At 52.4% G+C, this 16,206-nt stretch overlaps 1 protein-coding gene across 1 annotated transcript in view; it reads right to left on the reverse strand.

Annotated features, from left to right (window-relative positions):
* Window positions 1-1,346: 1,346 nt before the first annotated feature.
* The window catches only part of HEYL (hes related family bHLH transcription factor with YRPW motif like), a 16,347-nt gene continuing 1,487 nt past the window's right edge, over window positions 1,347-16,206 (reverse strand). Inside the window, exons 2-5 of the mRNA XM_040469752.1 lie at window positions 10,528-10,594; window positions 9,430-9,513; window positions 8,154-8,235; window positions 1,347-5,075 (exon numbers count right to left, since the gene is read on the reverse strand). Of these exons, the coding sequence (XP_040325686.1) occupies window positions 4,402-5,075; window positions 8,154-8,235; window positions 9,430-9,513; window positions 10,528-10,594 (907 nt within the window). The 3' untranslated portion in view covers window positions 1,347-4,401. The remainder of the gene's footprint in view (window positions 5,076-8,153; window positions 8,236-9,429; window positions 9,514-10,527; window positions 10,595-16,206) is intronic.

A 16,206-nucleotide genomic window follows, 5' to 3' on the forward strand; every position in this document is an offset into this window, starting at 1 on the left:
TTTCTTTCTTTCTTTCTTTCTTTCTTTCTTTCTTTCTTTCTTTCTTTCTTTCTTCCTCTCTCTCTCTTTTTAAGTTTATTTCTTTATTTTGAGAGAGTGAGTGAGCATGTGAGCAGGGGAGGGACAGAGAGAAAGAGATTCCCAAGCAGGCTCTGGGCTGTCAGCACAGAGCCTGACCATGAGGTCATGATTGGAGCCAAAATCAAGAGTCAGACACTTAACTGACTGAGCCACCCAGCATCCCCCCCTCACCCCCAAGCAGCACTTTCTTAAAAGGTCTGACCTTGGCATTTGCCTTGGTATTCACCTGGCAGAACCTTCCATGGCTTGTATTGCCTATAAGCTAAAGCCCAAACTCTGCATGGCACCCAAGGTTTTCCCCAATTTGGATCCAGCCTCTTTCCATTAATGACACTAATGACTAAGATTGAGTGTTTCATATGGCACAAGCTCTGGGCTGAGGGCTTTATGCGTGTTGCCCCATTTGATTTCCACTAACTTTAGGAGATGGTGACTTGGCTTAGTTGTCTCATTTATAAAATGGGAACATTCCAAGAAAAGCATCCCCACAGTGTCCGGGGTGTAGGTACAACAGTTAATAGCCATTACTGCATCATCCCTATTTGATTGATGAGGAAGCTGGGTTTAGGGGTGTTAAGTAACTTACCCAAAACCACAACCCTGAAAAGTGACAGAGGTGGAGCCTGAACCCAGGAAGTCAGGCTTCAGTGCCCAGGCTAGCCTGCCTTCCCTTCGTTGCTGAAGGCCTGCACTCAACTTAGAACCAACTTGCAGGGCACCTGGTGACGTCTCCAGGCCTTTGCACATAGGTTCCCTGTGCTGGTAGAATGCCTCCTCTGGTAGCTGTCCCCTCCCCCGTGGCCACCCTAGGCAGAGGCAGACAGCCCCTCTGTGTCCCCTCAGCCTTCTCAACAGGCCTCACTCCACTCTCACCTCACCAAACTGTCATTAGAAGGAGGGCACACACCCTCAGGGTGACAGTGTCCCCATCACCTCTGGCTCCACCATGCCTGGTCTGGCACAGAGCAGACCTCTGCAAATGCTTGTTAGAATTACCGCAAGCCAAATCCATCAGGGCAAGAGTGGAGACCGATACCTGCTGGCAGAGACGCCTGCCTGCTCTCAGCTGTCAGTGTGCGCTCCAGAGCGAGTGCACTTTTCTTTGGCCAGAGCCTCCTCCCCATTTGCCAGAACTTCCAGTACCTTGGCCCCGTCTCTCACTTTGCTCTCCAGCCTCCCCACAAAGTTAGCCAGCTGGGAGTTCACCCCTACAGGGGCCCGTACCATCCAGCAGCTTGAGTCTGGAAGATTCCTCACCTCCCCAGTTCATTTATTCAACAAATATTTATTGAACACCAAATTAGAGCCAGGTACTGTGCGTGGCACCAGATACAGGGTAGAGAGCAAAGCACACGTGGTCTCTGGCCTCACGGAGCTTACATGCTGCCGGGGGAGACGGTCAACCAAGAAGTAAACACACATGATGTGTAATGGCAAGTGCCCCATGAAGGGGAAGAATAAGGGACTTTGAGATAGATGAACCAACTATTCAAGCAGTCAAGGAAGCCTTCTCTGAGGAGGTGGGTTAAAGCCAAGGCTTGAGGGTGTAAAGAGCTCAGCCATGACAAAGATAGGGGAAGAGCATTCTAGGCAGGGAAACAGCATATGCAAAGTCCTGGAAGTGGGAATAGGTTGAAATGTTGAGAAAAGGAAGGAAAGCCAGGGTGGCAGGAACACAGCGAACAAGATCAGAACTGGCTGGAAATCAGGTTGGGACCAGAAGAGGAAGAGCTTGGATTTTATCTTTGGAATAATAGGGTAATCGAGTAAGGGTTTTATACCAGAGTTGGTATGATATGATTTGCATGTTTAAAGCTCCTTCTGGTTGCCTTGAGAACAGAGTGACAAAGCAAGAGAGAAGCAAGGTGACCTTGTGGAGGGCAGTGATCTGGGGGCAGGTGAAGTGGCCACACCAGGGCGATAGCTGTAGGTTCAGAGAGAAGAGTATTGACTCCAGAGATATTAAGAAGTAGAATCTTTCTGAGGTTTTTAGAAGAACTAAAACAACTTTATTGGATGCCTGCAACAGCCCCAGCAATGGGGTAGGAGTTGGGGACACCAGAAAGGGTTGGGGATAGGAACAAAAGATGCAAGTCCTCAACCCCGGAAACAAATACATAGTCACCAATCCCACCCACCATCTCTTGGGGGAGAATGAACCCAAGGTCAACTCAGATGCTAGAAGTTCTGGGCCATTTCCATCTCATTCGATGGTGTCAACGGACTCTCCTGGAGTTGGGGACTGGAAACATGGAAATGGGCTTTCCATATTCTCGGGCTATCAAGTTGCCAAACTGCAGGATTGTGGCACTGACATGGTGTCAGGGGAGCAGTGAGCCACCAGCTGGGATAGCCAGGGAGACGAGGAAGGGAAGAAGGGAGTCTCGGAGCAGAAGCAGCCCCTCCCGTCCTCTGTGAGAAAGGACAAGTCGGGCTCTGCCTTCTGTCCCCCTCTCCCCGCTCCTGGGAGCCTGCTGACCACCCTGCCCTCCCTGTCGTCTCCCTCAGGAGCACTCTAGGCCGGTGACCCCCTCCTTAAAACGACACCCTCTCTCCCCACTGCTACACACCTCAGATGTATCCAGGAGGACAGAGATCTGATGGACCCAACCCTGAGGACTGAAAGAACACTTCAGCTCTTCATGCCTTCTTGAGGAATTTGCCTTTTTTAAAAGAGATTTCTGGGTCATTTAAATGATCTCTGCCCTCTGCTCTACTTATCTGAAAGGGCTCTCTCCCCCAGGGTTTTAGCAAACTCTATTTCTGAGCCCAAGGACCTCCTCAATTTAGTCTCTGGGGAGGGTAGTTCCATCAAAGGGTGGGGGTGAAAGAATCTTGCCAGGGGTGACATTTGAAGGAAGTATTTAATAACCAGTGCAAATAAGCACCAAGGAATTGCCAGCTGGAGGACCCCATAGTCTTGGGTCTACCAGGCATTAACCAGCATGGGGTCCTGGGGGAAAAGCCACCCAAAGCTACCTGGGGCAGGGGGCCACTTAGAGGCACTCGGGGGATGTGAATACTTGCCAACAAGCACAGAAGTGGTTCTACATTTTTTACAACTGGTCTGGCAGTACTGGTCCAGCTGAATGTCAGTCCTGGGTCTGCCCCAATCTTGTCCAGTCTCTGCTGTTCCACCAGGAATGGTCACCAGGCCGTTTGTTCCCTCTCTTAGGCCCAGGCGGAGCTGGGTAATGAAATGGCCTCTGAGCAGAGCCAGCTGCGCGGAATCCTGGGTGAACAGGATCTCAGGCCCTTGACCCACCGAGTGACCTTGAAGGGCCGAGCCGCCTCTGACTGTCCCTCCTCTCACCCCTCCTTGCAGTTATTTTTGTCCAGCCTGACGGCCCTTGGCTGTCCCCACAGTCTGGGCTCTGTGAGCCGGATACAAACCAGGCAGCACAAACGTCTGGTGTGGAATCCCAAGAGGGTTCCTCTCTGGGCGCCATCACATGGGAACATGACCTTCCACACTGTGCACCCAACGGGGACCACACATCTGGAGGATGGTGACGGCGCGAGAGGCCGGGAGCTGGGTTCTCTTTGCTCAATCCTGGCTCTTGTCTGGGAACGCTGTCCCAGGCCTGCTGGTGAGAACGCCCTGTTTTGGAGTCTTACTGCTGCCCAGAAATCTCCCAGCTCTGTGCAGGGAAGTGTGGGTCAGCTGGAGGGTAGGTGTCTGCAGTGGGGAAGACGGCCCGAGCAGGCCCTGCTGGGCCCCTAATCCCCAGGCCTTGGCCGTGGTGCACAGGGCACCTGTCCTGTGGTTCACTGCAGTGGGGTGGGCAGGGGCAGACAGGGGTTCTCCAGAGACAACTTGGTGGCCCCTGCTCAGTTACTGTCTCCGGAAGCGAGGCAGACACTACGTTCTGGCCCTGGGGGCCTGGGAAGGCTGCACCAGTCAGTCACTGCTCTGGCCGGGGGTCTGATCTCTCTAGGCAAGCAATCTGCCCGAGGCCACTGTGCCTTTAGGTGAAAGCTTTGTTCCCAGACCTTAGATTCATGCCTGCTGCCCCCTGTGTGCCCGGGGGGCAGGTAAGAGTCTGGGCAAAGCTAGTGGGGGCCCTCCCACGACTTATCTGTCCAGGTAAGAAATGAGACGAGGCCTCTGAGATCACAACAGCTCCAAGAGAGCTGGGTGGGCAAGCTGGGACAGGCAGTGAGGAGGGGAGATGGGCCAGAGGAGGAAGGGGCGCCTCTGATGGGTGAGGAAGATGCCTTCATAGATAGATGAGCCAGGCCAGGAAGCAGGGCAGACGATAGCACTGTTTTTAGAGCTCCTGGAAAAAGAACCCTCCTCACTCCCGGGGAGAAGCCGCCTCAGAAAGCCCCGATTTCCGTGATTTCAGAGACCCAGGAGTGGCAGAGCACAGCTCCTGCTGGCCTCCCAGCAGCCCCTGGGGAAGAAGGCCTGGGGGCAGGAACACCCACATAAGCAGGGGACCCCAGGATGCCAGGGAGCACGGGGGAAGAAGATCGCACGAGGGGTGCCATGTGGCTGCTCCTGGCAGCCCTGATGTTGGGGGCCACGGGGAGGGGGGCAGCGGGCCTCTCCAGGGGGCGGGCCCTCCGGGTAGAAGATGCCCCTCGACTGGGCAGCACATGCCTCCGGGCTGGCAGGACAGTACCAGCGGCTCTGCGCACGGGAGTGGTTCGGAGGGCGGGGATGGGGTAGACCAGAGAGGAGGCGCTGGGGAGGATGGGACCGGGCACTCTTCCCAGGACGGTGAGCTGGCTGCTGGGGGCTGACAGCCCTGGACAGCTATGGAAGAAGGACCAGGGCCAGGCAGGGAAGGCCAGGGGGCCAGCGGGCGTGGGAGAAGGCTCCATCTCAGCTGCGTAGCTGTTGAGGTGTGAGAGAAGACGAATCCGGACAGGGTCTGCACGGCTGCTCGGCCCTTCCAGCACCCCCAGGTACCTGATGACCTCGGTGAGGCACTCCCGAAAACCGATGCTCCGGAAATCAACTGCCAGGGCTCGGGCATCAAAGAATCCTGCAAAGTGAGGCGTGATGAGGGCATGCCAGGCGGGGGACAAGTGCTGATCCTGGGGTCAGGTCTGTGTGACCCTGGGCGTGTCACCTCACCTCTCTGAGCCCTGGTCTCCACATCTGTAAAGTGGGAATAATCACCCCTTCCTGGGGTATCTGGGGTGTGTTGTGAGGACCAAGTGAGTTCACTGAACTATGAAGCAGGATAAAATGTAGAGTATTGTTTTCATCGAAATTCATGATTAAGGCAGAGAAGAAACTTTGCGACCAAGGTACTGTCGTTTAAGTGGACGCTTTGCCAGGTGTGACAGGCCTGCGCACATAGAGGTGTAGAACACCCCTGCCTGCTGGTGAGGGCGGATGTTGGGAGGTGGCGGCAACAGCGGTCAGAGCTTGGGGACTCCTCAGAGAAGGCAGCATGATGTCACAGTGAAGCCTGAGGTCTTTGGACCTCAACTTCTCTACTTGACTAGCTGCCTGACTGTGGACAAGCCTCTTAATCTTTCTAAGCCTCAATTTCCTTGGCTGCAAAATGGGCATATAGTGATACTTGCTGTGAAGGTGAAATTAAATGCAACGGTGCACAGAAACAGTCAACGAATTCATCATTTACACCTGACCCTTGAACGACATGGGGTTACGGGCACTGATCCTCCCCCAGTGCAGTCGAAAACCTGAGCAAACTTTTGACTCCCCAGAAACTACCTAGAGTGAGAACCGCCAGAGATAATTTTTTACCGTGATAGCAATTTACTGGAGAGACGAACTGCTCACGCGGAGATGATTAGTGTCACATGGAGTCTTAAGCAGATACACGCAACACTTGAGCTCACCGCAAGAGCAACAGGAGGTAGCTAGGAAATTATCACAGTAGCACGGTATGTATAAACTACAGAGACTTTTATGCAATTAAGATTATAATGCATCTTCACATTTATATTTCTCTCCACTGCAAATGGCACCATGTGCAGTCTGTAAGTATTTGTATGAGGAAGTTTTGATAAGTTGTAACGTCAATAATAGATGCATGTCTATTTTACGGTAGCGAATGATAAAACAGACCAGCATCTACATTTATTTCATGCATTCATGACATACCTAACTTTTTCTTACGTTTTCCCAATACTTCTAGGCTATGTGGTGCATCTGCAATTGTTTTTCAAACTGTTGCAAATCTCTAACAAATTTTCTAACACATTTACTGCGAACACTCTGCATAGAAGAGGACCTGTGCTACTCAAACCTGTGTTGTTCAAGGGTCAAGGGCATATTACTGGCTTGGCCCCTGTGGGCATTTGAGTCTGTCCCCTAGCCTGAAGGGCTGTCAGGAAAGCAGGACCCCGCTCTGGTCCTCAGCTGCTGCCATCAGGCTGGGACCCTCTCTTTGGCTGGTTTCAGTGAGGTCTGACCAGGTGGACTGCCCACAGAGGTATTTCATTCTCACTGCCTTTATACCTGCCCCGCTATCAACCACCTTCTGTGCAAAGACAGAATAGCCTCTGTGAGCACTGGCCTCATGACTATGGCAGCAAATATCTGGTCCCTGGTTCATGGCTGAGGCCCCCACAGAGGGACAGCTCTACGGGAGACGATGTTTGGAGTCAGGCCTCCTTGGGAGCAAGACCTTGTTGCATACTTAACTATGCGACTTTGAGCAAAACCCTTCAGTTTCTGTGTTTGCTGTTCTTTTTCAACTAACATTTTCTGAGTTCTTATTGAGTACTTAATTTGCATTATCTGATTTAATCCTTAGAAAAACCCTGTCATTACTCCCATTTCAGAGATGAGAAAACTGAGGAATAGAGAAGCTAAATCATTTGTCCAACGTAATAGAGCTGGCAAGTCATAGAGCCAACCTCACAATTCATGGGATTCGAATCAACTCAGTTCAGGATTCTAACCCAAAAGCAGTGCTCTAAGCCACATCTCTGTCTTCCCATTAGCCCTTAGCCAGAAAATGGTGATGGCGACAACCCCCAGCCTCGAGATTCTTATAGGAATCGAATGAGATAACGATGGTGAAAGCATTTTGAAACTACAAAATGCTGCCCCAAAAATTAGTCACTGTTTTTCTTTTAATTGGGTAACCATAAATGTAGTTTGAAGTATCTCCCCCACTGGTTGACCGAAATCAGAAGTTTTCACTGTTGGCCATGCGTTCCTTTGGCAGAAGTTCTCAAAGCGACCACCTGCATCAGGGTCATCAGGCATGCTTGCTAAACTTGCAAATTCCTAACCTCCAGGCCAGACCTCCTGGCTCAGAATCTCCGGGGTGTGCCCCAGGGCTGCCTGCCCCTAGATGATCCTGCGCAGTTCACTGAAGCTTGAGAAGCACCAGGCTGGGTCAATTAAAATGCAACTGTCCCCTCCAAAGGTAGCAAGTTAAGGTTTTAGGACTTAGGTTCTTGTGTCAAGGTCTGTGGAGCTTTCCAGCTTTCTCGGTTGTGAAATCACCAAAATATACAGTGAGGCTTAGTCTTTTGAAAGCCACAGTTCCATGACTTCACTGTAATGCACCAGCTCAAAGTAACGGAATGAGTTACAATTGTATGCTACCACAATCCCACGACCGATCTTGAACTGTGAGCATGACATACGATCCCAGCACTGCTGAGGACACACTATTACCCCAGCACTAGCCCAGAAGGCACCCCAGTGAACATCTGTGGCTAAAAATCTCAGGCAGGCCCCACCCAGGGGTTCAACTGGGATCCCAGTGAGAATGAGTTCATTCAGGCTAATGCTTAAGGAGGGTGGGGGCTAAGGGTGGGGAAGCCAGAGGGGGGCTAAGGGTGGGGAAGCCAGTCTGTGTAGGAGAGCTCCTCCAAGGGCTAAGGCCGGAAGGAGTGGAGTTGAGAACAAGGTTGGGACACATGGGGACACTGACAGTGGAGAGGGCGATACTGAAAGAAGAGAGACAGGCTTTGTGGCTGCTCCACCTGGACCTGCTTTAGCCCCACCATAGACTGTGAGCTCCATGAGGGCAGGGACCCCATCTGCTTTGCTCACCAGTGGATCCCCATGGCCTCGCCCCCACATATTTGTTGCTTGAATGACTCATGGGAGAGAAAAGCATCAGTACCTGTCCCACCAGTGGCGTGGAGCATTTTCAAGTGATCCACTGTCATCTGCAGGACCTCGGCCTTCTCCAGCTTGGAGGAGCCCTGTGTGCGCAGAGGACAGAAGTGTGAAGGCTTCCAGCTGACCTCTCTCTCACTTCCCAGCGGCGTCAGCAACCTCACCAGCTCAAGGTCGTCCTCCCACTCCACCACTGCCAGCCTTTCGGCTTCTGCTTTGGCCAAGGCGCCCAGCCGAATAGATTCTCTTCAGGTCTCATTTTCATCCGCCCGCCCGCTGCACTGTTGAGCGTCCCTCCTGCAACGTCCCCCCTTCCCTTGACTTCCACGACACCCCGTGTTCTTGCTTCTTCTTCCACCTGGCTCTTGCTCGCTAGACACACTCTCCCTGGGAGGTCTCGTATGTGACCTCCATGACTTAGTGCACCGTCACAGGAATGCCACTCCTGCATGCCCATCTGCCTTCTAGACCAGCTTTCCTGGGAATCAACTCCACACCCACCACGCCCGAGATCTAGCTCATCATCTTAGCCCCACAGCGCTTGCTCCTCCTCTATTCTCTCTTGAGCAATGATTCCTAAGCGTCCAGCATCACCTGATCTCCCAAGTGAAACCTGAGTGTCAGACTCTCCACGTAAGTTCTTGAGGGCAGGTACCAGGCTAGGTCTAGCTGGGCCTGTGAAAGTTTGAGTGAACGAACGTCTGTGGAATGACTGACTTCTTCTCAGGAAGAAAGGCACATGACCCATGACCATGCCTTGGAGCACAGGGTAGAGAATCTTCCAGGCAGTCTGATTGGTTTAACTGTCTGGCTTCCTCTGTAGTCTTCCTCTTCCACAGGTGCAACGGCAGGGGGCTCGCTCCCCAGGTAGCCTGTTCCACTTTCAAATGGCTCTGGGACTGTCAGTAGCACAGAGGGCTAGGGGGCTTTAGAACCAAACACAGTTCGGTGTTCCCATTCCGTTCTGCTATTTACTTAGCTGTGTGATCTAGTGAGAGTTACTTTACCTCTCTGTGCTTCAATTTCCTTACCCGTGCCATGGGCATAATAATCCCTACCCTTTGGGATCATGGGGTGATGGACACAGAGCCACAACATCTGAGACGCCACAGTAAATACAAATTTCCATTCCCCTTATCCCTGGCCAGTGACAGATATCAGTACACAAAACCCCAGCACCTCAGGCAGCTGCCACCAATCAGTAAGACATGCCATGAAAAATGGACCTTATCTGCCACCTACATGGTACTTCCTCTAGCACAATGGGGAATGTCACACACCTGTTTCTCAAAGGCAGTGGGGACCAAGCGTCGCAGTTCAGAAAGGCTGCTGTTGATGCGGTCCCGACGCCGTTTCTCTATAATCTAAAAAACAACGACAAGAATTTACTTGCAGCCACTTCACCAGTTTCCAACGTGCTTTGATGACCACTGACTCATATTTAAAATATTGTGAAGGAGAGAAGTCTAGTCTTACTTTATGGAGGAGGAAACTGAGGCTCGGAGAGGAGCAGTGACTTGCCTAAGGTCACATAAGAAGGAAGTGCAAAGCTGGGAGTAGAACTCAGATCTCTTGTCTTGGTCTGTTGGGGTGCTATTCAAAATGCTTAACCACTGTACATCAGGGTACCGACCAGTCAGAACAGGGACACCAGCCCCCGCGTGGGAGCAGTTCCTGGAGGTTCCTGCAGGTCGAGGTCACCTCCTCAGTTGCTGGGTCATGAAGAGGCTTTGCTTCCAGTCCGGAAGACCTTCCATTCACACTAACTCTCACCTCACCAGACTGGTAGCAGAATGCTGACAGCGGGGCAGACATTATGACCCCCATTTTACAGATAAAGATAAGGGCTGGAAGGAAGTGGTTTGCCTAAGTGAGTGGCAGGGCTGGTCTCTGACACATTCCAGGTCTTGGGACTCCCAGGGCAGAAGCATAGCCGCATCCTGGGAGAGAAGGGGGTGCCGGGATAAGACGGCCAATAGCAAACCCGGGAGCTTCCTTCTCTATCCCCCTGCCCTACCCCTTGGCACGCAGAGAGGAAATGAAAATTCTGGGCTCAGAGAGTAGAGACAGAAGGCTGGAATAAATAATAAAGCCTAACTGTGTGTCAGGTGTGGTTCTGGGAGCATTATATTAACTCAGTCGTCAAAACAGCCCTTTGAGGTAGGCACTGTCATTTTTTCAGTGACACAGTTGAAGAAATGAGGCACCGAGAGGTTGAGTGGCTTGCCCAAGGCCACTCCGCTAGCCACTGGCAGAGCCAGAATTTGCACTCAGGCAGTCTGGATTGGGTGATATTTCCGACCAGGGTTCTCTGGGCTGGGCCCCTGGGGACCCAGGGCAAAACTTTGCCGGGCGACTCCGCGGAGACAGACACTCACCCCTCTGCGTTTCTTCCTAGCTTGCATCTGCGAAGGGCTCGGGGTGGACAGCGGCCTGGCCATCTGGCTGCAGACGAAGAAGAGAAAGGCTGATTTTTCAGAGCTCAGGGACCATCTCCCTGGCCTGGGCTGACCTTGGAGGAGGCGGGGATGTGGGCGGGCAGAGCCCCCTCCCAGACAGCCGTGGTCTCCCAGGCGGCTCAGGGCTCCCAGGCCGGGAAGTGGCGCAGGGCAGGCGTGGGTGGGGGCCCATTGCTCCCCCGGCCAAGTCCCCCGCTGCGCTCGGTTTCCTGCACTAGGGTCGCGCGGCGGCTGGGGCCGCGAGGGGCTGGTGGGGGGGGGGGGTGCTGGGCTCTCGGCCCGACCCCCCTCGGCCTCGCCCCCTGCCCCTCGCCGCGGGCGTCGGGGAACCGCAGCCGGCCTCGGGGCTCCTGCAACCCGATCCCGGGCGGGGCGGGCGAGGGCGCGGGCGGCGGCGGCGGGGCAGGGCCGGCGGGTTGGGTTTCAGAGAGAGCCGCTGGGAAGAGCGTGGAAAGAGCAGATGCCGCCGCTTCCCACGGGCCGGGCGCGCCCGCCGGCCGCCCTCCGCCCCGCCGGCAGCTGCCGCCTCCTCCCACGCAGCGCGGCCCGGGCGAGGGGGAGGGGGCATCTGGGTCACAGGCCCCCTCGGACTCTTGGGATGCCGCGAAGGCCCCGGGCCCGCATCGCGTCGGCTTCGCTTCGCAGGTCTGGCACAGGATGGATGTTTGCTCGCACCCGGGAGTCCCCGTCACCCGGAAGAGGCTCAGCCCCGGGGGGTCTTTCCTGCCCAGACTGACCAAAATCTTCTGCAGCCCAACTGCTCGCCCCCCTAACGGTTTCCTGCTTAGAGGTTCTTCTGGAATGGAGGGGATTCGTAGAGTTACACTGAGGACCATTCATTTGGCCAACACCCTGGAGGCCCCATTCAAGTCCCGCGCTGGCCTAGATGCGCGGTCGGCCAGGTCCCAGCGCTCCAGACGCTCAGCTCCCGGAGTGGCCGGGGAGGCGGAGAGTGTGAGATGCCCTATCAACAAATAACTTTAGACGAGGTGACTCCCCTGCCATTTCAGAATGCAAAATGCCACCCACGTGAACAGGCACCCATGAGCTTGCCTCGTCCTCCCTCTCCCCCTCTCCTGTCTCCCCTGGGCCCCCATCTCAGCGAAGGCACCCATCTCCCAGGTCTACAAGGCTACCTGGCTACCACTTTAAAAAAAATTTTTTTAACATTTTTATTTATTTTTGAGAGACAGAGGGCGAGCTGAGGAAGGGCAGAGAGAGAGGGATACCCAGAATCCAAAGCAGGCTCCAGGCTCTGAGCTTGTCAGCACAGAGCCTGACGTAGGGCTTGAACTGGGAGATCATGACCGGAGCTGAAGTCGGACGCTTAGCCGCTCAACCGACTGAGCCACTCAGGTGTCCCTTACCACTTTTGATTCTTCTTCTGTCCTCACCCGCTTATCCAAACGTGCCCATTCTGTGTCTAAGACAAATCTCACCTCTATCCTCCTTATCTCCACCACTGCTCTGAGGATCAAACCTCTATCATCTCTCACCTGGATGGCTGCAGGACCCTACAAACAGGCACAGTGCTCATTTAAATGTACATCTGATCTTGTCACTCTCTTAAAACTCCTCAGGCTCTCAAAAATAAATAAACATTAACATTAAATATATATATATATATTAAAAAGGGCACATTAAAAAAAAATATATATATATAAAGGGGCACAGTCAGTTAAGTGTCCAACTTCAGCTCAGGTCATGATCTCACAGTTGATGGGTTCAAACCCTGCATTGGGCTCTGTGCTGACAGCTCAGAGCCTGGAGCCTCCTTTGGATTCTGTGTCTCCCTCTCTCTCTGCCCCTCCCCCACTTGTACTTTGTGTCTTTCTCTCTCTCTCTCAATCTTTCTCTCTCAAAAATAAATAAACATTAAAAAAAAAAAAAAACAAACCCTCCTCAGGGCCTTCTCAATGCTTTTAGGATCAAGACCACTGTTTTTCAGGTGGCCCAGCTGGCTCCTGTCACCTCCTAGACTCAACTCTCTTTTGTTCTGTGTGCTCCAGCCTGCGGATGCCCTAACTTGTTCCTGTGGTTACACACACTGTTCCCTAGCCTAAAATTCTCTAGTGCATGCTGTCTCCCCACCTCTAAGCCCAAGCCCCTTTGCCTAGTACCTTCTCCCACTGTTCAAATCTCAACTCAGATTTTATCTTCCTGGGGGAGCCTTCTTGACATCTTCCCTCCCACTAGATAGCCCCTGCTCTACCCTGTCCTAGCATCCTGCATTCACAGCATGTATTGCTCATTTGTTGTTTTTTGTTTATATGATTATTTGATTAATGTCTATCTCTCCACCAAGTGCATAGGCTCCCTGAGGTCACGAACCATGTCTGGCTCATTCACTATTGTAGCCCCAGTACCCAACAGTGCTTGGAACAGGGCAGAGCTCATGGTTGAGCTCCCTCCTCTTGCCCTTGTCCTTGGCATCACTGGGGAACAGAGAAGTGACAGCATAAAAGCTACCTGCTAGGCCTTTGTGGAATAGGCACCTGTGTGGCTCATGAGGAAGGTGCCAGCCCAAGTGACTACCCTCCTGGCATGAGAGGTTAGATCATCTTCGTCAGCTGCTCAAAGAAAGAAGGTTGCAGGAGAGTCCACATCAACATTGATCAAATCCCACTGCTGTGTCCCTGGCTTTGTCCAGCTACGTCTGGAAAAGGATATCTCCATCCAGACATCCGGATGAGAAGGGCCGGTAAGAGGCCTATGAAGCTCCTGGGAAGGATGGCCCAGCAAGCTGGGTCTAGGGCTCCAATAGCCAGATCCTGAGGTCTGGAGGGCACCGTGTTTACAAAGCTACACTCAGGACAAGCCCCAAGAGTCAAGGGATACTAAAACATGGCCTTTGTCCCCCCTAGGCTGGATAAGGAGTCTCCAGGGGTATTGGGTTAGCACTGTGCACGTCACTGCCCCTCAGCCTGATCCCTCCTGAGGGACCATCTGTCAGAGGCTGACGCACCCCTTTCAGGGCATGGTGGCTTTGCTATCTCTTTTTCCACTCACTCGGTCACTTGTTCTCTGCAGTATTATCCCTCTTCCCTGACTCTCATATCTCACAGCCAAACTTCACTTCACAGTTGTCTTGGCATTACTACATATCTTTCCCTCCTTCAAGCCTAACAAAAGCCCCATTTTACAGATGAGGATGCTGAGCCTTGGAGACCTAAGGCAGCTTGCCCAGCCTATGCAGCTGCTAAGGAGCAAAGCCAGCATGGGAATCCATGTCTTCTGGCCCCAAATTCAGCATTGTTTTCCCTCTTGATTCCTATTTCCTGTCTGTCTGAATAGCCCTCCAGTCCCCTTATCCTTAAAGCTCCCAAGAGCTCAACCAGAGCTCACTTCCAGGCTGTGATCTGGCCCTGACATTGGGGGGAGGTGTGAGAGTTTCTTGTCTGCGAGTCTGAAAATAAGGCAGATTTTCACAGACCCAGAGAAGATATGCTGACCACCAAGATCTGCTCCATGGGCCTCGAGTGGTCCCTAGCCTGATTTCTGGGGAGGTCTCTTGGGGGGCGGGCAGATTTCAAGGTGGTCTGGCTGCCAGTCCTGACTGCCCTCAACACCCATTCTCGGTTTCCCCCTCGGGAACTCTCCCCGTGGAACCCTTGCAGGTGACCCCACTCATTTTGCATCAGCCAAAGAAAGGCAGGATCACAATGTCCCCCAATGAAGGGATTTCAGGGAGTGCTGAGCCCCCTTGTAAAATAAGGAAACTCTGAGAGGGGAAGGGTCTGTTCCAGGCCACACAGCAAATTAGAGGAAATTCCAGAACTGGAGCCAAGTCTATTGGCTTTTAATCCAGTATTGTCACCCCCCCCCATGTGTGTCACTCCCTCACGTGTGTCACGCAGCCAGTACTCGTTGTTCTAGACAGTACTTCCACATTCACTTGTCTCAGGTATTGCACAACAGCCTTGTGAATTAAGTAGTATTGGGGCTATTTCACATTAGGAAAAATAATCATTTGATAGATGGAGTGACAGAGACACAAAGAATTCAGAATCGTGCCTAGTAAGTCTTCAGACTTCTAGTCTTTTCGTTAGACCATTCTGCCTCTTGAACATGGCATCTTCCAACTAAATGGCAATCCCTTCGAGAGCAGCACTTGCCAGAAGCTACCTTGGGCCAAATCAGGGAGCTGTGCCCTTTAGATACATTATCTCATCAAAGGCTCACCCTGTGAGGTAGGTATTAGCATACCAGTGTTGTAAGGGAGAAAATGGAGGTTCAGAAATGCCCAAGTTAATGGTGGTGAGAATCAAACTCAGGTCTATCTAACTTCAAAGGCCACCATGTGCCCTAAATCATGTAGGAAAGACCCACAGACCTTGACCCAGTGCCTGCCATATGACAGGTGCTCACTGAATGTTCACAGAGAGGGTGAGGGGAGAGAGGCTATACTCTCATGTGTCAGGAGGCTGGGTTCAGATAGGAGTGATTTTCTTATATGGGGCAAGATGCCATCACTAGGCAGATGCCCACAGGGACAACAGAATACACCCTGCTCCTTATTCTCACATCTCTGAGTGGGGGGGGGGGGGGATTTGCGCCCTGCCTCTGACCCCAGGGAAGCTGGCTGCCCCAGTCCTGTGGCCCTTGCCACTGTTTATCTGACTTTCTTTGTACATGAAGCTCTTCTTCTCTGAGAGTTCCCCGAGGGCAGAGGCTTAGCAGGATACATCTGGGTCCCCCATGCCCAGCCCAGGGTCTGGGCCACAGCAGGCATCGTTCAACACTCCCTGAATTGAAGCATTGATGTCTGCTGGGGGGAGGGCCCTTTGGTGAGTGCTACAAAGAGGGGTCTATAAGTCAGCCTCTGCCAGATGTCCAACTGCTTTCTCTGCTCTGAGGGGGTCTGCTCCTCTAAGAATCTAGACAGTGTCTAAAAATGGGCTCTGGCTAAAAGGACAAAATGCTGTATAGGAAAAATCTACCCACTGATCCTTTATGCCATTGCCCAAATGCCACCACCTTCAAGAAGCCCTCCCTGATGCCTCTGGTTGTAAGTGACCCCTCCCTGCTTGGGTGCTCTCACAGCCCACAGTCTGTCTCTCCTTCTGTCTTCTATCCTATCCATGGTCTTTGTGTGACCTGGCAGGTCACTGGCCAGGCTGCAAATTCTTAGAAGACAGAGCTGGCTCTCTGGCATCGATTTCGTCCCTCTGATTCATGAAGACCCAATGACATTGAATTTGAGACCCCCCCTTCCACCAGCAGCACATGGGGCTGGGCCCTTCCCTGCTGCTAGCAGGCCCGGACTCAGAGAATTGCTTCTCTAAATAGCAGTTTCTGCTAAACAATTTAAGAAAGCTAATAAGTTGCATAGGAAATTATATCATATACCCCAAAACCTAATTAATGTACAGGATGCAAGGGGGTTATCTATTGCCTTACCTCCTGTTATAAACTATAAATACTTGGAAGCTGGTGGCCTTTTACAAGCAAGGATTTGTGATTGAGGTAGGATATCCTGGTCTCAGAAAACTGAAGTCATTGAAATTATGAAATGCCCTCAAAAACATCCCTAAGAAGGAGCTGAATCAATCTTTCTTTCTTTCTTTCTTTCTTTCTTTCTTTCTTTCTTTCTTTCTT

Source organism: Herpailurus yagouaroundi, unplaced genomic scaffold, assembly GCF_014898765.1.
Source record: "Herpailurus yagouaroundi ecotype Mexico unplaced genomic scaffold, PumYag 77, whole genome shotgun sequence".
Taxonomy (NCBI): domain Eukaryota; kingdom Metazoa; phylum Chordata; class Mammalia; order Carnivora; family Felidae; genus Herpailurus; species Herpailurus yagouaroundi.